Raw genomic sequence first — 22,167 nt, 5'->3', positions numbered from 1 at the left:
GTTGTCAGCTAAAAGTGACCTGTACTGATGTTCCTCATTAAGTTATTCCGCCATATCTTTTCTCATGAGGAGCATTGCGTGCGGCTCCATAGTTTATCAGGGAAATCCTTTTGAAGAACCACTTTGCTATAGCCTCAGCTCTTTCGCCATAGCTAGCTTAATGCAACTGATGTAATAATGTGTCATTATCCTTCATAAATCTGCTTCCTTCTAGTAAGAACCAGTAGAAATGTGCAACAAATCCCAATTTGTGGTCCACAAATAGGATAGCATAGAAATTCTCCATTCAGCCCTCAGCTCTATTTCAAGAGAGCAGCAGCTGGAGTGAGCACACATTGAAGTGGTATGGATTGACCAGCCCCTTGTGATTTGGCAAACATGTATCAGCTTATCCAGAAATGGTCTTTTAGACACTTCTGTACATTGGGTCCCCATCTTTGCTGAAGTACTGATAATACATGCAGGCCATGAAATGGAGCCATAGTGTGGCACAGTAGCGTAGTGATTAGCACATCATTTTACAGTGCCAGCGATAACCGATCAAAGTCAATTTCAGCTGTTGCCTGTAAGGAGTTTGTATGTTCTCCCTGTGACCGTGTGGGTTTCCTCCAGGTGTTCTGGTTTACTCCCACATTCCAAAGCTGTGTAGTTAGGGTTACTGGGCTGTGGGCATGCTATGCTGGCGGCAAAGCCTTGTGACACTTGTGGGCCTCCTCCAGCACAATTCTATCTGACGTCACTGTGTTTTGATGTACATGTGATGAATAAAATTAATCTTTCAATCTTGAATAAGAATGCTTAATCAAATAATATGCTTGCATTATTATTCAAATATTACTGAAATATTAAATGCAAGCACTCCTCCCTAGCTATAAACTCTAACACAATATAGAATGCATCTCAACTTGTATAGATATTCTTACAAAGTACACTATATAATAAAACTACGATATAGACATCCACAGCAGAGTAAATTGTAAATAGTCCCATTCAGGCCTAAAGATTTAATGCCTGTGGAGGATTTTTTTCTTCTTGTTTGTGAGATAACATCTTTCCTGACAAGAGAGGTCACTTTGCTTGGCAGGTGAGACTTGTGGCTGTGAAAACAATCTCAGGTTGTAAGTGGCTGTAGGAGTTGACTCTGAGACTATAGGAAGTGGGTTCTGACATCTCTATGGGCCTTCCTTTCTTTTCTCTTTTCCCTCTGGATCTACTTCAATCCTTGCTTCTCTCCTGGTCCTGGCTTCTTTCTCTCTTTTTATCTCGCTGATTCCATCGCACTCCCTTTCCTTTCCTTATTGTTGGTTCACTCATGAACTCTATCTCACTCATGGTCCCAATCCTGCTCATGCTCTTCTTACCACTTTTATTCTTTTACAGATTCCTTCTCTCTTTCTTTCTCTCTATCCCTTCTCTCCTTTTTCAACTTTTTTGGGGTTTTTTCTTTTTCTCACCTTCCTTTTTCTTCTAATTTCTTGTGAGTATCTCTGAATTTGTTAATTTCTCAAGAAATTCAGTCTTGTTTATTCCATTTCTATAGCACTTATGTCACCCTCCTCTTTCTTTTCCTTTTTCTTCTTTCTAGGATGTGCATCTTGATCTTGGGAAGGTGTATTTAGTTCACTGGAGTATTCTCATATTAATCCATCGGTAGCTCCCTTTACAATCTGATCTCTTCTGTTGGTTTCCTCAATCTGGAGCATTATCTAATGAATCCTCTGTTTTCATATCTACACTGACTCCTTTCATTTTGGCCTTCCATTCATCCAGCTGGGCTTTAGTCTTTGCATCTACTTTTACAAGCAGCTTTCTGTTCCCACTTGAAGTTCATGCAGTGACCTTAATGCACACGGAGTAGATCCTGGTTGTTTTTACTCACAAAAACCAATGCTTGCAATTTATCTGAGGCTCCTTTTGAACTCCAGCTTAAAATGAAGCCATATTTTGCAAGTAACTGCCTGATTAACATAACAGAAGGTTTATCAGAAGCTTTCTCAGACATGTTGTGTACAAAAACTGTTGTAGTTGGACCACTGCTTTTGTCACTTTCATAAATCCTCTGAGCAGCATGGTCATCCTTTGTTCAATATGCCTTCCAACCAGAGGCACAGAGGTTGGCACCAACACCTGTTTACCTTCTGTTGGGCAATGGTTCACTTTCTTCAGATCACCTTCAATGATCACTGAATTTGGACATCCTGGTCCCTCTGTTTCCCAATCTTCCCTGTGGCCTGCCATTTATTGTGAATGCTCTATACTTAACAGTCCTCACCTTGCACTTAATCAGGATTAAATTTCATCTACCATTGCTTCACCCATTTTTCTTAATGATTAATTGCATTCTGTAATCCAAAACTGTCTTCTCTATCAATAAAAGCTGTTTCACATACTCTACAAATGCCTACTTTTCAAATAGATTAATTCCCTCTCTTTCTCTGATCGTTTTCCCAATAACATCCCTGCCATTGATTTTAGATGAAAGGTCTATCATTACCAAGCTGCCCTTCTTGAATCAGGTACCACCTTTCCTGCCCTCCATTCATCTGATTACTCACCTATGTCTCCCATAACAGCTTGAATTGCATCTCATGAAGCCTTGGAGAGTTATCATCTTTAACCAGGTGAAAAGTATTAATGCTAATACCACCTTTTTAATATTAATGTGCTTTAGAATTTTACTGTCTTCTTTGGCTCTCTCAGCGATTGCTACTTTGTTTTCTCATGAGCCGCACTGATGCCCTTGTTACCCTCTTGCATATATACATAAAAAAGCTTTGGGAGTTTTCTTAATGCTGCCTGACAGCCATTTCATCTCTCTTTTAAGCATCTCCCAATACATTTTATATTCCTGAAAGGCCTCCCCTGATGTCAATCATCTACATTTGCCATATGGTACTTTTATTATCCAGCTCTTGATATCCCTTGAAATCTTGCTGACATTTCCTTTCACCCTCATGGGAATACTCCCCACTTCATGTTTGAACGCTTCCCATGTGCAAAGCGGTAGACTCCCCTCCAATAGCTGCAACCACTATACTTTTATGAAGTCCTGTCATGTGATATTGAAATCAGCTCCTCCCAATTCAGGACTTAATTTCCAGACTTTCATATTGTTACGTACCCCGTAACTGGGTGTCTTACCAGCAAAGATAGAAGTATCCGTTGGAGTCTGGTACTATTTTCAAAACAGTGTTTATTAGTAAAATATACAAATCAATATCAACAATGCAAATATACAGATAATACACATTAGCAATACTAAACCTAAAAGTGTGGGTATAATAATAATCAATAATAAACAAGCTCTATCGATGCCTAGGGGATAATGAATTGTCATATGTGAATATAAAGTTCAGTTCAGTTCAGTTCATACAGGCTGAGGTAGTTGTTGATCGATGTGTTGTAATTGTTGGAGAGAGAGAGAGCGAGAGAGAGAGAGAGAGCAAACAGTGACAGCCAGTCAAACCTTCCTTTACGTTCTTGATCCGTCGATGTGTTGTTGTGGCCATTCAGGTATGACCCCTCTCGCCTTTAGCTAGACCGTTCTTCTATGGTGGACTTGTCACCCAGGCAAGGGTGGACACACACACAAGCCCCCCACCGGCCTCGCTATAAACACTGTGAGTTAAAATTTACCGATCCTTCGTTCGGTCTCCGATGCCCCACACCTTCTTGTGGGTTCCAACACTTAAGCAGTGCTCACTAGTGTGTCTCCTGGTGTGTCTGAGGGGTGTCTTCCCAGACCTCACTTTTATCCCTACTCACGGGGTCTCAGGTGTCAATCAGTTTTGAATGGCTTAGTCCATCAAACCAGCCCACTCCGGCCTTCACTGAGGAATTTTAATGAACAGAATAGTACCAAGTAAACAATCCTTCTCCGAAGCCATAAGTCTTTCAGGAGTCATAATATGGTGGAACAACAAGTCTCTTTCTCCATGTGTTATCTCTCCCTTATCTGAAGCAAATGTTCCAGTCCCAGTATGTTTATGTTCCATCTCTTTCTCTCTCATTAGCAGCCTGGCAACAGTAACGGTTTGTAATTCTCCCAGGGGAGGGGGACATGGGCAACTCTGCACCCTTTTGCCCATCCGAACTGTTCATCCTTCGTAACACCCCCGTCCTTCTAGGAATTTTCACCAAGGGGGAAAATTAAGTAATACTGCGTTTTACAGGATTACAGAGTTTAGCAAAAATACAGAAGTGTTTTTAACTACAAAGCAATACAGATATACATTCAACTTAGCATCTAGATAAGCAGTCAGCGATTACATTGTCACTCCCTTTAATATGTCGTATCTGAATATCAAACTCTTGTAGCATCAGACTCCAATTTAATAACCGCCTATTTTTTTTCTTTTCATCAGCAAAAAAAAACTAAAGGGTTGTGATCTTAGCTTAAGTGTATATTACAAAATGTGAACCAATACATATGTGATTATAATATAGTACATTACAGAAGTTTGTGCAAATACTAAACTCTATTTTACTTTTAAACTTAACAGTCAATCTTCCATGGTGTTGTCTTTATTATTTTTCACATGCTTTGTCAAAATCCCTCAAAACCAGATCCTGCGACATTTGTCAACCTTTGCCCCTTTTCCACTTAACTCTCATGTGGTTAGCTTGTTCACCAGTGTGGAATAGGCTTTCACATACTCCTTTCATAGGAGTTATCTTATCAGCAATGTTTTTCAAACTTAGCCCATTTTCTGAACTTCCACACAATTCTTTATTTTTAAGTAAGTCATTAATTTTATCTTAAGGACCCTTCATTCTATTAGTTTTCAGTTTAACATCTGCAAGTGATCCCTCTTTGTCAAAACAACATTTCTGGTTCTGTTTCTCCAAATCACCTCCTTTAATAACATCAGCGAGTTGTTTACCTTTAAGTTCCAAAACAAACTGTAATTGATTCGCAGGCACCTTGTTAACAAGCCATTGTTCCTTCAGCCTAGTTACTGCTTCTAAAACCAATTCAGACTTTAAATTTTCTTTATTCAATCTAGGAACTACACTTTTCCCTTCTCCTTCAATAATATTCACATCACCAGCTTTCATCTCCTCACTAACTTTCAACACACCTTCTAACACAAACAACTGAGAATTCTCACTTTCCACTGGTACCAAGGTTAACCCTTTCTTCACTGAACCAAGTCCATCTGACCCAAAAGAACTGCATTCCTTTTCAACTAAATCAGATACTTCAGACTTTTCCTGAGTTTCAATACTAGGTTCAGTACCCTGTGCATCCACATCTTGAACACACTCAAACGGGACATCTACCTCTTCCAGGCTTTCCATACCAGTCCCTTTTCCAACTTCTAAGTTCCCTTGATCCTCGCAGTTACTCTCTGGGCAACTCCCATCCGGAGTAAACTCAACCCTGAGGGTTAAAACAACTTCATCTGCTAACCCAGCAGACTCCTTCAAGGTAGCGGCATCCTTTTCTTCTAGGACTGCCCTTATATCATTATCGGGAACACATTTAAATTTTTCAACTTCAAACTGCTCTGTCAAGCCAGGCAGATCATCTGTGTCCAACCCTGGACCTTTTGACCTTTTAACTGCCTTATCTGTTTCTCATCTTCACTCTGTGCCTCCATAAATTCTCTCTTGGCTAAGGGTAGGTCTACCTCCTCTCCTTTATTCTCTTTCACCTCCCTATTCTCCACTTTACCATCCCCTAACCCATCCTTTGTAACAATATCCCTTTTAACAATTACTTTAACTTAATAGTTATGATCTCTGTCTCAGAACACTGGCACACCTCAGGAGTGTGTGCTTAGCCCACTGCCCTACTCTCTATATACCCATGTCTGTGTGGCTAGGCATAGCTCAAATACCATCTATAAATTTTCTGATGATACAACCGTTGTTGGTAGAATCTCAGATGGTGACAAGAGGGTGTACAGGAGTGAGATATGCCAACTAGTGGAATGGTGCCGCAGCAATGACCTGGCACTCAATGTCAGTAAGACAAAAAAGCTGATTGTGGTCTTCTGGAAGGGTAAGATAAAGGAGCACATACTCATCCTCATAGAGGGATCAGAAGTGGAGAGATTGAGCAATTTCAAGTTCTTGGGTGTCAAGATCTCTGAGGATCTAACCTGGTTCCAGCAAATCGATGTAGTTATAAAGAAGGCAAGATAGTAGCTATACTTTATTAGGAGTTTGAAGAGATTTGGTATGTCAACAAATACACTCAAAAACTTCTATAGATGTACCGTGGGGAGCATTCTGACAGGTTGCGTCATTGTCTGCCTGGTGGGGGGGGGGGGGGGGGGGGGGTTGCTACTGCACAGGACCGAAAGAAGCTGCAGATGTTTGTAAATCTAGTCAGCTCCATCTTGGGTACTAGCCTACAAAGTACCCAGGATATCTTCAGGGAGTGGTGTGTCAGAAAACAGCATCCATTATGAAGGACCTCCAGTACCCAGGGCATGCCATTTTCCTCACTGTTACCATTACCAGAAGCCTGAAGGCACACACTCAGTGATTCAGGAACAGCATCTTCCCTTCTGCCATCCGATTCCTAAATGGATGTTGAAACTTTGGACACTACCTCACTTTTTTTAATATATAGTATTTCTGTTTTTTGCATGATTTTTAATCTAGTCAATATATGTATACTGTATAAAGTATACTGAATAAAATTTACTTATTATTTTATTTTGTTTTCTTCTATATTATGTATTGCATTGAACTGCTGCTACTAAGTTAACAAATTTTGTGTCACGTGCTGGTGATAATAAAACTGATTCTGATTCTGAAATGTTATCCCACTGATACTCCAACCACTGTTATATTCCCAGAGGCTAGCTTCAATTATGACTGCTTCACTGTTTGTACTATCTGGCTCAAAACACTCTGCTGGATGCACCAAATGTCAGTCTGAACTATGCAGCAATATACGTGGGGTGTGGGGTATTATGTAAATGTTTTTTTTTTCAGGAGATACCAAGGAAGATCTTAGAATGTTACATATTTGATGCAGTGTATAAAGATATTTGCAAGGCCTCTGATAAACTGAATGAGAAAGTTAAGCTTTAGTACTGACAAAAATGGGTAAAGGTTTACTTAAATTTTTGTCTCTAAAAAATAAATTTACTAGGGCTCTTTGGTGTTCAGAGTATATTATTGGACATGATCATTGTCACTATACTTTTAAAAAGTTTGCAGAGAATTGTTAAAGACAAGTAAGACACCATGTTAAACTTCTCTGGAGAAGAGAACAGGTCACAAGTTAGTATATTTTCACAAAAAAATGGAAGATAATCGACATTGATTCCTGAACATTGTTTTGTTCAAACTAATCCCTGCCTGCTGATCAGCCTGATTGACAGTTTTAACTCAAATTATCCAGAGAATGGTTTGGAGGAGGGCTCAGCCGAGATTCAGATTCATTTATTTTTCGTATGTACATTGAGAAATAGAGTGAAATATATCATTTGCATCGATGACCAACATTGGATGCTCTTGCAAGTGTCACCACAAATTCTGATTCCAACAAGCATAGCAGAAGCATCATGTTCAGCAGGGTAACAACATCAACAAAAGCAACAAAACAACAGTACTTCTTCAGCTTTCCATAGAAGAATCCTGCCAAAATTTTGTAAATAAATATCCTGGCTCATACTGGCATCTTGATATACTTATCGCTGATCACTTCATAAGCACACTGTTGCCCTTTATTTCAGTCTAGTTTTGACTAAGGAGCAAAGGGTTAATAGTGTGGTTGCCAAATAAATACTAAATCACACAATATTGTTCCATTCCATGAAATGACCCAAGTTTGGAAATAATTGCAGGTTTTAGAGTCGTGTACCTTTTTCTTTTCAGATTGCAATCCATGTATATCCACTTGTAAGCCAAGATAAACCATTTCATGTTGCACAAGACCGCACTTATTTCTCTTTAAAGTCTCATTATGCTCGTGTAATTGCTGAGTATCTCTCCTAGGATTTCAAGATTTTCTTCCTCAGTGCATGTAGTAATCAGAGCGTCATCCTGATTACACAAGCAGTGATTTATTCCTTATTAAAGCTTGTCAAGAGTGGCTTGGAAAAGTTCAGAGGACGATTTAACACCATATGGGAGAAAGTTGCGGGAATAAATTCCCTTTTGCTTGTTGATGGTTAAAAATTGTTGGCTGTCTTAATTGATGTTTAGTTGTGCATACACATGAGACAATGTAATAGCATTACTCCAGCTAGCTCAGCAGAGGTATCTTGTGTTATTGGTGATGGGCTTTGTTAGGTATTAACTGCTTCATTGAGTGTGATCTTGTGGAATTAGTAACACACACAAAATGCTGGGGGAACTCAGCAGGCCAGGCAGCATCCATGGAAAAGAGTAAAGAGTTGATGTTTTGGGCTGAGGCACTTCATCTATTCTCTTCTGGAGCTACCACCATCGTCATTAACCCATCACTGTGGTTTGTCTTCAGCAGACCTCCCTCCTCCTGAAGTGTATTTGATTCCTGTTTGATCTCTGCTTTCAATGCTTAGGGATTAGATTGCAGCATTCAATCATCAGGTTTCTCACCTGGTTTAATTGGAGGTGCAGCTTGTGGCTGAAATTGCATCACTGGAATCATTAAATAGGTTGCATACTTTATGTAGTAGGCTATTGAGACATGATTTTGCAATCTGTTAAAGGGATACAGTTTTTGAATTCAGTTTTGGTTGTTGTATCAGTTTTTCTCTATCAGGATAGGTGTATTATATCATTTTGTTGATGTAATTGATAGAGCCATACATGATTTGTTGCATTTCACTAAGCATTCCATTTGTTCTGTTTGAAAAACTTACCCCTGAATACATCTTCAACTAGTGTGGAAATACCCTGCGAAATTCTGTAAATAAATATCCTGGTTCATCAGAGAGCAGTCTGCAACAGTTTTTATCTTCAGCTTGCTATATTTGTTGTGATCATAAACTTTACCTGAGAATCCTAATTACCATGCTTGCCATTTTTTTCTTCTTTCTTGTCAACTCCAGTGCAGAGAAGTTTAACATGAACATCTGACCTCGCCTTCACTTTGGGTTGTGTCTTGTAAACTGATACAAAATGACCCTCTTGCTGGCATCTATAGCAGATGGCTCTTTTGAATTTACATCACTGTTCTGGGTAGCTGCCAACGCAACAACTTCATCTGAATATTTTTTTCTCTCTTAGGCTTCAAGTAGATTTGGTACTTTGCACTGTAGATTCATAATTATGTACAGCACAATCTGTTTGGAATGAATGAAATTCTCTTATATTTAACATCACCATTTCTGTCAAAGTTGTTGTTTGACAAGCCTTTTCAAAGTTACTTCTGATTCACTGAGTGACTTTAATTGAATCCTTCTAGCTGTCAATACACAAGCTATCTCTCAGAGATCTGTTAACAAACTCAGATTTGCAATATAATGAAAAGCTCTTCAATGCTGGCCTGTAATCACTGATTAACTTGACATACCTTTGCTTTAGTGTTCTGACCTGAGGCCAGTAATAAATTATCCATCTACTAATGGCACTATTTTGCAATAAGGAAGGCAGGGTTTATTTGACCACCATAAGTTTAATGGTATGCCTGGTAAGTAGCGATAAGGCTTTCTGCATGATGTTCCAGGCAGTTTCTTGTGTTGTATGAGAATCACCAGGATAAAAGTTGGTAGTTTCCAAGAGGTAGTTTCATTGTAGCAAAGAAAACATAGAATATTTGGATATTGAGTGAATGTTGCTGTGCCTTTTGGATAAAGGATGAGGGAGCATGATTTCATTTAAATTGAAAGTTACTTTCCCTTTCAGCATCCATTTTTATGCATAATGTGCACTGGAGCTCTCCTTAGCCTTTCTATCTGCATATACAGCAATCAATGGCACTCTTTTAGAGCAAAGGACCTAATAAGCTGGATGCATAATTTATACCTCTTTGTAGACACATGAGACTTCAATAATGGAAACTGAAGCAAAAAAAACTGCTGGAGGAACTCGATATATTTGGCACTATCTGAGGGGGAGGACGCAAAAGAAATCATTCAGTGTGAAGTGATACACTTTGGAACTTCGAACATGAAGGCAGAGTACAAGGTTAATGGACACATTTTTAACAGTGTGTAGGAACAGGTATATTAGAATCTTTGGATCCCTCAAAGTTGCAGCGCAAGTTGATAGGGTGATTGAATAGGCATATGGTAAGTTGGCCATCATTAGTCAGGTCAAAGTTCAAGAGCTGTGAGGTAATGTTGAGCTCCATAATAACCCTTGTTATACCACACCTCAAACACTGTGTTCCGTTCTGTCCGAACTCATTATAGGAAGGATATGTAAGCTTTAGTTAGGATGCAGGAGAGATTACCAGGATGCTTCCTGAAATAAAAATCATGTTTTATGAGGAAAGATTGATTGACTAGGGCTTTTCTCTTTGAAGTAAAGGAGGATAAGAGGCAACTTGACAGTGGTGTATAAGATTATGAGGGGCATAGATAGAGTGGACATCCGGCCCCTTTTTCATAGGGCAGCAATGACCGGAATCAGAGGATGTCTGGACATCTGTTTAAGGTGAGTGGAGGAAGGAGAGGTCAGAGGTAGGTTTTGTTCTGTTTTTCACAGTATGTTGGGTGCCTGGAACATTGCTAGGCATAGTTGTAGTGGTTGATGCAATGGGAACATATAAACAACTCTTAGAAAGGCACATGGATGTAAGACGAATGTTAGGCTGTATTGAAGAGAAAGTTTCGATTGATCTTAAGTTAGTTTTATGTAGGTAGCACTACATTGTGGTCTGAAGGTCTGTACTATGCTGTACTGTTTTATGTGCTATGGTCTAATTCTTTTTCCACCCTAGATACTGCTCGACCTGCAAGGTTTCTCCAGCAGCTTTTATGTTCTCTTTCTTTTATTCCTAGTACCTGCTGCTCAGGTAGAGAGGTAGAGAAACACATCAGGATTTGATGGTCAGCTTCTTATGCTCTCCAGTACTTTTTATGCCTGCCTGTATAAATTGTAGATAGTCCAGGGCAATTATATTGTCCTAGACAATATTGACACTCCTTGTTGACATGGAAATCATTTCTGCCTGGAAATTCCAGTGTACACAAATGTGCATTGTATAATGTTGGAGATAGTTCAGGTAGGTAGGCTGCTGCAAATCTTGGTGTAGCTGTTTCAGGACACCTGGGATTAGGAAACTAGTAATATTTGAATGGTGAGTTAGTAATGAAAAAGTTTTGGTGATGGGGGATTGATAGTTTTGGGTGTTGGGTGAGCCCAATAGTGTTTGAGTAGTGGGGAGTGTAGAGGAGATGGTACTAGTACGGGGAGACCAGCATTGATTTGGTGATGTGGAGGCTAGATCATCGTTGTAAATGGGCTGGAGAGTAGGGCATGATGGATGGCCTAATGCAGTGCTGGGCTGGGTTTTCTTCTTACCTGACAACATAGGAGACCATTCAGCCAGATGTTCAGGTCAATGTTGGCTCTCAGTGATCCTATACCATGACTTAATTTCCTGCAAAATGCTCTCTTCTGTATGCCCATTAACGCTTTATGATTCTTCTACAAGCCACCAACTTGATAGGATTTATATACAGTAGCCAACTGGTCCATCAGTCAGCATTTCATTGGGATGTGGGAAGAAAGCTGAGTACAAGGTTAAAGAGAACATACAAACTCAACAAGGGTTATCAGGCAGAATTTCCAATACTGGGAACGCCCAGCAATGGATGTTCCTACAACATTGGTCCAAGTTCCCCTTCAGTGGTCTGACATCGTTCTGCATGTGCCCACTTTGGAAATGATATTGGAATGCAGGAGAGACTTCAGGCAAGAAGGATTTCTGGAGTGAAGGGAAACAATCCAGAAATTGCTTTTACTGATTTTCACTCAAACAATAGAATTAATTTGCTCACATGAAAATAACAGCAATATGTAGCTTAATTTCCCAGGTGCCCATTTTTGCATGAGATATTTCATCTTGTCCATTATCTTCTGTAATTAAATGTAGAGATGTTTATGTAAGTTCAGTTTATTTATTACAGACTTTTACTTTGATGTGTAACATATATTGTACCACTACTAGAATCTAAGGAGGACTTGCAGGCAATAGAGCATTTTTCTCTAAAATTTGTATCTTACTAACAATCCACTTAATGTCTCAAATTCATACCATAAATAATGCAGTGATTTTTTTTGCAAACTCTGTGAAAGTCACTTTATAAGCATAATTTTAGATGGTCTTAGCTCCATCCTTTACTTTCTTCTGCACAGTTTATAATGAAGAATTTTCATTGGCATTAGCATTCACATATTCAATGTGGCCTACTTTTAAATCAGGCCAATCATTGTTCTAAACACCGGACTCAGCCCTAGTGTCGATGAAACATGATTGAATAAATTGCATTTGAGTCATCATGGTAGCAATTCACATAAAGTGTTTGGATAAAATATATTTATGTGCAATCAATAACAGTTGATATCATGTATTTTTAAACAAACTAATAACTGCATCATGATAGCACACAGAGGAATTTTGCAGGGACACATTAATCTTGGTGCTATTAGAAGACTAAATGCTAATGCTTTTCAGACATTAAATAAGTTATCTTTTGCATTTGGAAAATTCTCTGCTACAGTGATCCAACTCAAACCCTTGAGTGCAATATTAATTTTCTAAATGATTCCAATTTAGTTTTTCTAAAAATCATCTATTATAATGTGTATTAATGGGATAATTTTATTATTTAGTTTATTATTGAAAATGCCACCAAATAAAAACAGTTCTTAAATTCAGCATGACATTTTGTTTTGACCATCTCTGACATATTATCATCAGCCATGTTGGCTACAACTGATTTAAAGGTGCTGACTCTGTTTTTTCGACAGAGGTTGAACTTCAGCCAAGTCCATCAGTAACATACAGGATAATTGGTGGAGTTTTGGACTTTTATATCTTCTTGGGTTCTTCACCCGAAGGTGTTGTTCGTGAATACTTAACGGTAGATACATAGTCATTACTTGGAACTCTTTGGAAATGGATAAAACTGAATGCTAACATTTCACAGTTTTGTAAACCATTCTTGTTATTTTTGTGGAAGGTCTGCTTTTTTTTTGCTTGGGATGTCATTATAATGAATGTAATTCTTCCTTTTTGGTGGCGGGCTAAAATAATGTAGCTGGTTGGCAAACCAATGATGCCTGCCTACTGGTCTTTGGGATTCCAACTTAGTCGCTGGGGTTACAAGAGCCTTGATGAAGTTAAAGCTACAGTGGCAAGGAACAGAAAAATAAATCTCCCATATGTGAGTAGAACACATTTTCTTATAATAAACTGTTGTATAATGAAAATAGTTTTACACCAATGTTCCTTGAAAAGGTTATCACTCAAACAGTAATATAACAGATTTACAGTAATTGAGGTATAATTTTTTGCAATGATTGATTTTAAAACATATAAAACAGAAAAAATAGGAGCAGGTGTAGGTTATGTGATTATGTGAGCCTATTCTACCATTCGAGACGAGCATGTTTGACTTTCTATTTTATGCCAGACCCCTGCACTCTCCACATTACCCATGATGCCTTTTGTGTGTAGAAATTAACCATTTTCCCTCTTAAATGTATTTACAATTCTTGACTTCCACTGTCTTTGATGGTTTAAAAAGAATCCACATGTTCACAACCTCAGTGAAGAAGTGTCTCCTCTTTTCCATCCTAAGTTTCTTACCCGTTATACCAAGGCTGTGACTGCTGGTTCCAGATTCCCCATCCAAGGGGAACATGCTGCATCCAGTCTGTGTAACTATCAGTATTTTGTATGTTTCAGTGAGATTTACTTTCATTCTTTGGAAATGTAGTGAATATAGCGGTACTTAACCCAATCTCAAATAAAATATTCACACGAGAGTCTACAGACACTGTATGGAGAAAACAACAAGCTACTGGAAGAACTCAAGGAGCATTTGTGGGAGAATAGGAAGTGTTGAAGTTTTGGGTTTTGGCATTAAGCCTGAGAATGGAGAGGCAAGGCAGCCAGAATAAAGTGGAGGAGGGGAGTGGTGAGAAAGGATTAATGAACTGAGCATGGGTTTACCATGACAGGCAGATAGTGCCAAGTAGAGAAGGTGAGTGGGATGGATTGAGAGCTTACCTAGGAAAGCTTGTTTATGACAATGCAACTAAGGAGGATGACAATTATAAATAGTAATAATTTTGATCCAAATTCAGGAAAACTGAATATATTTTAACAAATATAACCAGAATTGCTGTTATTAAAAGAGTGTAGGTATTGTTGAAATTCAACTCACAAAAGTCTATAATTCAAATTCTTTAGGATACCCAGATCACTGATATTGACTACATGGAAAACAAAAAGGATTTTACTTATGACAAGGTGAAATTTCGCGACCTGCCTGAATTTGCACATGACTTACATAACAATGGGCAAAGGTACATCATCATTTTGGTAAGTTTCAGGATCACTCTGCCCTCTTTGTCATTTTGTTTTCAATTTGTAATTAATTGAAATGCATAGTTTATAAAAGTAACTGAATGTAGAAGAAGTATTAAAAGTATGTATGTTATTTTGCTTAAGCACTCCCTTGCCTTCACCTTTCATGGTACCAACCTTCACATCCAGTATATCTTCCCTTATGAAGTTTGCCAGCTGCAAAATTGTCCTCTCCCTACCCCTTTCACCTTTCCATGATGACCATTCTCTACATGACTCCCTGACTCTGTCATCCCTCTGCGCTTACCCCTTCCTGGCACTTTCTTGTGCAGCTAGAAATGGTTCCACATCTGTTCATACACCTCCCTCAATACCTTCCTGCCCTTCCAGCTCCAGAAAAGACTCATGTGTCGCTCTGTCAAGTTTGTTCTCCAATTTTGTGCTCTCAATGTAGCTTACTCTACATCAGCAAGAAGTGTGGACTAGGTGAGTATATTGCAAAGATCTGCATTCTGTCTTTAATTGACATCTTGAGTTCTTGGTTGTATGTCATTTCAACTCCACTCCTAATTCACATAGCAATTAGTCTTATCCCAAATTTCTTCTTGGCTATAATGAGGTAAAGTGCAAGCAACACCCTTTAATCCACCTGGGTAGTCTACCACCCAATGGTATAAACATTTTCAGGTAATCCACACCCCCTATGCTCTTTTTCTCTCTGCTTTTGATCCATCCATGACCTCTCACGTACTTTTTCCAAGCCCTTTCCTTGCAGTCCAGTTTTATTCCTCTCCCCATCTGGTTCCATCTGCTCAACTTTCCACACCTCACCTGGTTTTATCTATCACCTACCAGACCTTGCCTTACCCCTCACTCTCAACTTTTCATATTGGATATCTGCCCCTCTACTTCATCAGTTACGATGCAGTGTCTCAACCCAAAATGTTCGCTGCTTCTCACTACAAAGACGCTGCCTCTGTTGCTGGGTTCCTTCAGCAGTTTGTTTTTCAAGTAATGTTAAGTTGATGATTTGATTTCTACTGCATGTACAGGTCAAAATACATGTTTTTATTTTCTAGTGAGTTTTAACATTTTTAAATTCTGTAATTGAAGTTTTTCCTAACTTCAGAGATTCTGCATAAACCTGGTGCTTCTGCTGTTGGTACATTAGTAGACATGCTCCTTAGAATGCAATGTGAATTTGGCCAAATGATTTCTTAGAGAAGGAAACACTGATAGATGAGATGAGGATGATTGTGGGATTAGCTCTCGGCAGGAATCCACCCACATCCATCCATATGTTTTATTGTTTTACAACATTGAATCACAGTGGATTTAATTTGGCTTTTTTGACACTGATCAACAGAAAAAAACTCTTTCATGTCAAAGTGAAAACTTCGGCAGGGTGGGTGGTGCTGAATACTTTTTATAGGCACTGTATAAGCATGAATAGCAAGGTGTGTCTCTACTACTTCAGCTTCAATGCCCGTGAGAAGGTGAGAGTGAGCCATCTTCATGAGCTATAGCAGTCCATGCAGTGAATGGGCAGGATGATGAATGAATAGTAATATAGTTAATCAAAGTATTTAATTGGGGAGGGGGATTTATAATGCAATTATGCAGGAACTGGGGACCATTAACTGGAACAGATGTACTCGGGAAATGCACAACAGAAATGAGGAAGTTGTTTAGGGAGTACTTGCTGGGGGTTCTGGATAGGTCTGTCCCATTGAGGCTGGAAAGGATGGGAGGGGGAAGGAACCATGGTTGACAAGAGATGTGGAGCATCTGGTCAAGAGAAAGAAAGAAGTCTACTTAAGGTTTAGGAAGCAAGGCTCCAGATAGTTACAAGTAGCCATGAAGGAGCTTAAGACTTGGGCGGTCTTGAAGGGGGCATTTAAAGGCATCAGTGCTTGGGATTAAGGAAGAGGTAGGAGAGGAAACCTGTGCCTGGAATCAGAGGAGGTAGGGGAGGTCCTTGATGAATATTTTGCTTCAGTTTTCACCAGAGAGCGGGACCTTGATGATTGAGAGGACAGCGTAAAATAGGTTGATATGTTTGATCATGTTGATGTTACGAAAGAGAATGTGCTAGTACTTTTCAAAAACATTAGAATAGGTAAGTCCCTGGGATGAGATGGGATATACCCCAGGTTACAATTGGAAATGAGGAAGAGATTACTACATCTTTGGAGATGACTGCTGCGTCCTCACTGGCCACAGGAGTAGTACCAGATGATTGGAGGGTGGCAAATTTTGTTCCTTTGTCTAAGAAAGAGTGTAGGGATAATCCTGGCAATTATACTGTAAACCAGTGTGTCTTACTTCAGTGGTCCGTAAACTATTGGAGAGGATTCTTACAAACAGGATTTACAGGTATTTGGAGAAGCATAATCTAATTGGGGAATAGATCATGCCTCTTGAGACAGCCTGATTGAATTCTTTGAGGATGTGACAAAGCACATTGATGAAGGTAAATCAATGGATGTGGTATATATGAATTTTAATAAGGCATTTGATAAAGTTCCCCATGGTAGGCTGGAGAAAGTCAGGAGACATGGGATCCAGGGAATCGTGGCCGTGTGGATACAGATTGGCTTGCCCATAGAAGTCAGAAGATGGTAATAGATGGATATTATTCTGCCTGGAGGTATTCTCCCAGTGGCATTCTGCAGGGATCTGTCCTGGGACCCCCCACTGGAGTGGAAGGGTAAACAGTCAAGACGTAGTGCATATTGGTACCAACTACATAGGTAGGAAGTTCTGAAAGTTAAGCAGAAAGATGAAAAGCACGACCTTCAGGGTAGTAATCTCTGGACTGTGCCTGTATCACATGCCAGTGAGGGTACGAATAGGATGATTTGGCTGAGGAATTGGTGCAGGGTGCGTGGTTTCAGATTTCTGAATCCTTGGGACCTCTTCTGGGGAAGGCATAACCTGTCCAAAAAGGACTGATTACACCTGAACCTGAGGGTGACCAATATCCTTCCGAGCAGGTTTGCTAAAACTGTTGGGAATGGTTTAAACTAATATGGCAAAGGGATGAGAACCTAAGTGATGGGGTTGACGATGGGCATTTGGTATAAAGTAGATGCAGAATGTAATGAGACTGGCAGAAAGGACAGGCAGATGAGAGGGCAGAATTGCAGTCGGTGGGATCAGTTGTACTGCAACGGGGACAAAGTTGGAAAGCATGGCAGATACAGGACTGAAGGTGTTATATTTGAATGCACACAATATATGGAAAATGGTAGATGATCTTGGAGCTCATTTAGGGGTTGTCATGTATGACATCGTGGGGATCACTGACCATGGCTGAAAGAAGATCATAGTTGGGCATTTAATATCCGAGGATACACATTATATTGAAAGGACAGGCATGTAGGCAGAGGGGATGTGGTGGTTCTGTTGGTAAAAAATGGAATCAAATCCTTAGAAGGAAGTGACATGTAATCGGGGGATGTAGCTCTCTTGTGGGTAGAGTTAAGAAACTGCAAGGGTAAAAAGACCCTGATGGAAATTATATACAGGCCTCCAAACAGTAGTCAGGATGTGGAGTACAATTACAATAGGAGATAAAAAGGCATGTAAAAAAGGGCAAATAGTACGATAATCATGGATTATGCAGGTATATTGGGAAAATCAGGTTAGTGCTGAATCGCAAGAGAGGAAATTTATAGAATATGTATGAGACGGCTTTTTAGAACAGCTTGTGATTGAACGGACTAGGGGAACAATAATTCTGGATATGTAAAGACCCAGATTTGAGAGGAAACCTTAGGAGGCAGTAATCAAATTTACTCTGCCTTTTTAGAAGAAGTAGCTAAAATCAAATCTATATTACAGGGAAGTAAAGGGAATGATAGAAGTATGAAAAGGGGTCCAAAGTTGATTGGAGGTGACATTAGAAGGGATCATGGCAGAACAGCAATGGTTGGAGTTTCTGGGGGGAAGTTTGAAAGGTGCAGGATAGATATATCCCGAAGATGAAGATGTTTTCCAAAAGAAGGATGAGGCATCTGTGGTCGACAAGGGAGGCCAAAGAAAGCATAAAAGCGAAAGACAGGCCATATAATATAGTAAAAATTAATGGGAAGGTTTTAAAAAACCAACAGAAGGCAACTAAAAGGCCATAAAGAGAGAAAAGATGAAAATGAAGGGAAGCTAGTAACAATATAAAAGAGGATTAAAAAAATAAAAACACAAACAGCTGGCAGAACTCTGCAGGCCAGACAGCATCTATGGGAGGAGGTAGTGACGACATTTCAGGCCGAAACCCTTCATCAGGAGTGAAGTAACATGGGATGGTCGAGGGGGAATAAGAAGTGGGGGGAGGAATGAAGTAGAGAGCTGGGAAGTGATAGGCTGGAGGGAAATGGGCTAGGGAGAAGGTGGAGAGTTATGGGAAATAAAAGAGAAAGAAAGGTAGGGCTGGGGGGAGATTATAGTGAGGGGGGAAAAAGAGAGAGAAAGAGAACCAGACTAAAATTATAGATAGGGATGGGGTAAGGGGGGGGCAGGGGTATCAACGGAGGTCTGTGAGTTGAATGTCTATGCTATAATATCTATAATTTTTATCTATAATTTTAGTCTGGACAGCATCCTCTTTTCAGACACCACTGTCAGAGAGTTCAGTTCCACCTCCACAACATCACTGGCCTTGCAAATGAGTTTGTTAGTTCTGTTGGTGTCTGCCACCCTCAGCCTGTTGCCCCAGCACACAACAGCAAACATGATAGCACTGGTCACCACAGATGCGTATAACATCCTCAGCATCGTCCGGCAGATGTTAAAGGACTTCAGTCTCCTCAGGAAGTAGAGACGGCTCTGACCATTCTTGTAGATAGCCTCAGTGTACTTTGACCAGTCCAGTTTATTGTCAATTCATATCCCCAGGTACTTGTAATCCTCCACCATGTCCACACTGATCCTTTGGATGGAAACAGCGGTCACTGGTGCCTTAGCCCTCCTCAGGTCCACCACCAGCTCCTTAGTCTTTTTCACATTAAGCTGCAGATGATTCTGCTCGCACTATGTGACAAAGTTTCCCACCTTAGCCCTGTACTCAGCTTCACCTCCCTTACTGATGCATCCAGCTATAGCAGAAAAAAGTGAAGCAGTGTCTAGGTCCCTGGAGGTTGTCAATTGACATTGAACAGCATAGCAATCTGCTCACTTGCTTTAGCGGAGGTTCACAGGAGGGCATCCCTTCTCTACCCAAGCCCTTGGTACATTGCTGGAAATTCTGCTGCTCTGCCCTGCCTCTGCAGCATTGTTAATTCAGCTATTCCCAGTTTACAGTGTATTTTCAAAAGTCCTATTGCCCCACCACTCCTCACCATTAAAGGGAGCAGGCTGGCAAAAGCTGACTTGAAGTGCTGTTGGCCACTTGATGTTGGTGGTCTTCGGTCTGGCTACACTGATATGCTGTGCAAATGAGAATACAGCATTCATTTGGGATGCTGCCTGCATAAGAATCTGCAGGTCAATTGTACCTTCCAACTATCATGGCCATGTTAGCTCTTTTTGGACTTTTCCTCCAAAGATATAAATGATTCCCATGATATATTGATACATTAATAATCACAATGCATATGACTACAGTGAAGCTGCTCAATTATTTTATTTCTGATGTTGATATTAGAATTACACACTACTGGTCTTTTGGGAGCATCCAATCAAAAGCAATTTGGCATCCAAGGTTGCAGGTTGTGAAACACAGTAACATCTAGTATTGGAATCAGCCTAGGAAGGCCGAATTGTTGAATTCTGACACAAGCAGCACAAATAATAAAGTGAGATTCAATAAATTAGTGGGTTTGTTTCAGTAAGTAATAAATAACCATAAAAATCCAACAGATTCATGAATAGGCTTTAGGAATCGGAACCTCAGGTTCGTTATCAGTGTCAATTTCACGTGTATCATTGAACAAGAAGGTGCTCAGGGAAGGCAAAGTGGAGGACAAGTGAAGGAGTGCACCACTCTTCACCAACAGTTATTAAGCACATTAAGATTAAGCCTCTATTTGATATGTGAGTCTAAAGCATTTCTCTAGTAAAACTGATTATTTAAATTAATCTATTATTTTCCTAACACAGTACTCATTAAACAGTAGTCATTAATGTCTTGGGGAAAAATTAACTGATGGTTGTGGGTCCTAATTGTTCATTATTCCTTTCATCTTCAAATCTAGGACCCAGCCATTAGCACCCAGAAGCTGATTAATGGCCCGTATCACTCTTATGACAGAGGCACACAAATGGGTGTCTGGATCAATGAGTCTGATGGAAAAACACCCCTTTTGGGAGAGGTAATGGAAATAATCTGTGGTTCTCAAAATGATAGTGAGAAATCAAATCTGGCAATATAAACTCTAATTGGAATGGAGAAATCAATTTAGGTTCCTATTTATAATATTATACTGTAAATTTTTAAGTTAAAAGAAACTTTTTACTACCTGATTCACAGAACTATTTGTTTTATTTCATGTTTATTATGATGATAACATGCATTATTTTACAAATAGTGCAGTTGTATTTCTGTCTCATTTAGGTTTGGCCAGGCGAAACGGTCTTTCCGGACTATACAAACCCCCAGTGTATTAAATGGTGGATAGAGGAATGTGATAAATTCTATCAAGAAATAGAATATGATGGCCTTTGGATTGTATGTTCCATTTTATCTTATTTGTTAATAATTTTTCCCTTCTAAATCTAATTAACTCTCATAAGTGTTTATTAATTTTGTGCTATATCTCATTTACAGGATATGAATGAGGTGTCAAGTTTCAAACCAGGTTCAATAAAAGGATGTATTAAAAACAAATGGAATAATCCTCCTTTCATTCCAAGTAGGTTTCATTTTGGAAGCGAATAAGCTTTACACTTCAATCACAGGATATTTAAAAAGGCTCAACCTGGAATCTTCAGGTGGCTTATTGGCTTGAATTGTACTGGCGCTAATTATTGAGCATTTTCCATACCAATGGCTTGGGTCTAAACTATGAATTTCACTCCACATTTGTTAATAAGGTTTTAGAATAAATATCTCCTGTGGTTACAATATTAATTCTGTTCCTTTCTTCACAGAAGTTGCCTGTTTGTCTGAGTATTTCTGATATTTTCTGATTTTTTTTCAGATTTCAAGCAAATGCAACTTTTGTTTTTCAATAAAGATGTTTATATTTTTGTATCACCATTTACACAACACTTTAGGAAAGAAAACTCAGTTTATAAAATAAACTTTTTTAAAGTCTCGTATTAATTTAAAGTAGTTAGAAATCTGTGTACCTTAGGAAGTACTCCTCCCTTTCAGGGAACATCACTGATGTTTTTGCTCCTGTAGGATAAAACTGCTAATGGAGAAATGATTGGAAAGAACATTGCCTTCAAGTATTGGTTCCTGGTTTCTTCTTCATAAAACTACAAATGATTTGAACCTTACAATATGCAGATTCATTTCACAGTTCTATTGGTACATAAATATTTTCAAATTTGTGCACATGTTTATGATACACATTTTTGAAAGTATGTCAAGTCTCTATCTTTGAGAAACTGTTCCCTGTCTTGTAAAATTCAGCTGGCTTTTTTCTACTGAGATTTTTAATTGCCAGTTTGAATTATTCCACATAGAGTAATTAAGAGGAGAATATTTAGTGATTACACCGCATTTCTGCATGAGATTTGCCTTTGAGACCGGAGAGTGAGAGATTCTAACCTATAGTGTAACATGT

The 22,167-nt window shown here is 39.2% G+C and overlaps 1 protein-coding gene across 3 annotated transcripts in view; it reads left to right on the top strand.

The window, feature by feature from the left end:
* Positions 1-22,167, top strand: part of si (sucrase-isomaltase) — a 185,206-nt gene that overhangs the window by 54,370 nt on the left and 108,669 nt on the right. For all 3 annotated transcript variants that reach the window (XM_073041017.1, XM_073041016.1, XM_073041015.1), the window contains 6 exons: positions 12,871-12,983; positions 13,161-13,286; positions 14,318-14,449; positions 20,629-20,745; positions 20,988-21,101; positions 21,201-21,285. In XM_073041017.1, coding sequence (XP_072897118.1) covers positions 12,871-12,983; positions 13,161-13,286; positions 14,318-14,449; positions 20,629-20,745; positions 20,988-21,101; positions 21,201-21,285 — 687 coding nt within the window. The remainder of the gene's footprint in view (positions 1-12,870; positions 12,984-13,160; positions 13,287-14,317; positions 14,450-20,628; positions 20,746-20,987; positions 21,102-21,200; positions 21,286-22,167) is intronic.

The sequence above is a fragment of the Hemitrygon akajei genome, chromosome 3 (assembly GCF_048418815.1).
Source record: "Hemitrygon akajei chromosome 3, sHemAka1.3, whole genome shotgun sequence".
Lineage (NCBI taxonomy): Eukaryota > Metazoa > Chordata > Chondrichthyes > Myliobatiformes > Dasyatidae > Hemitrygon > Hemitrygon akajei.
Note: the sequence above shows the minus strand (reverse complement) of the source record. Positions and strands in the feature narration are given on the sequence as shown.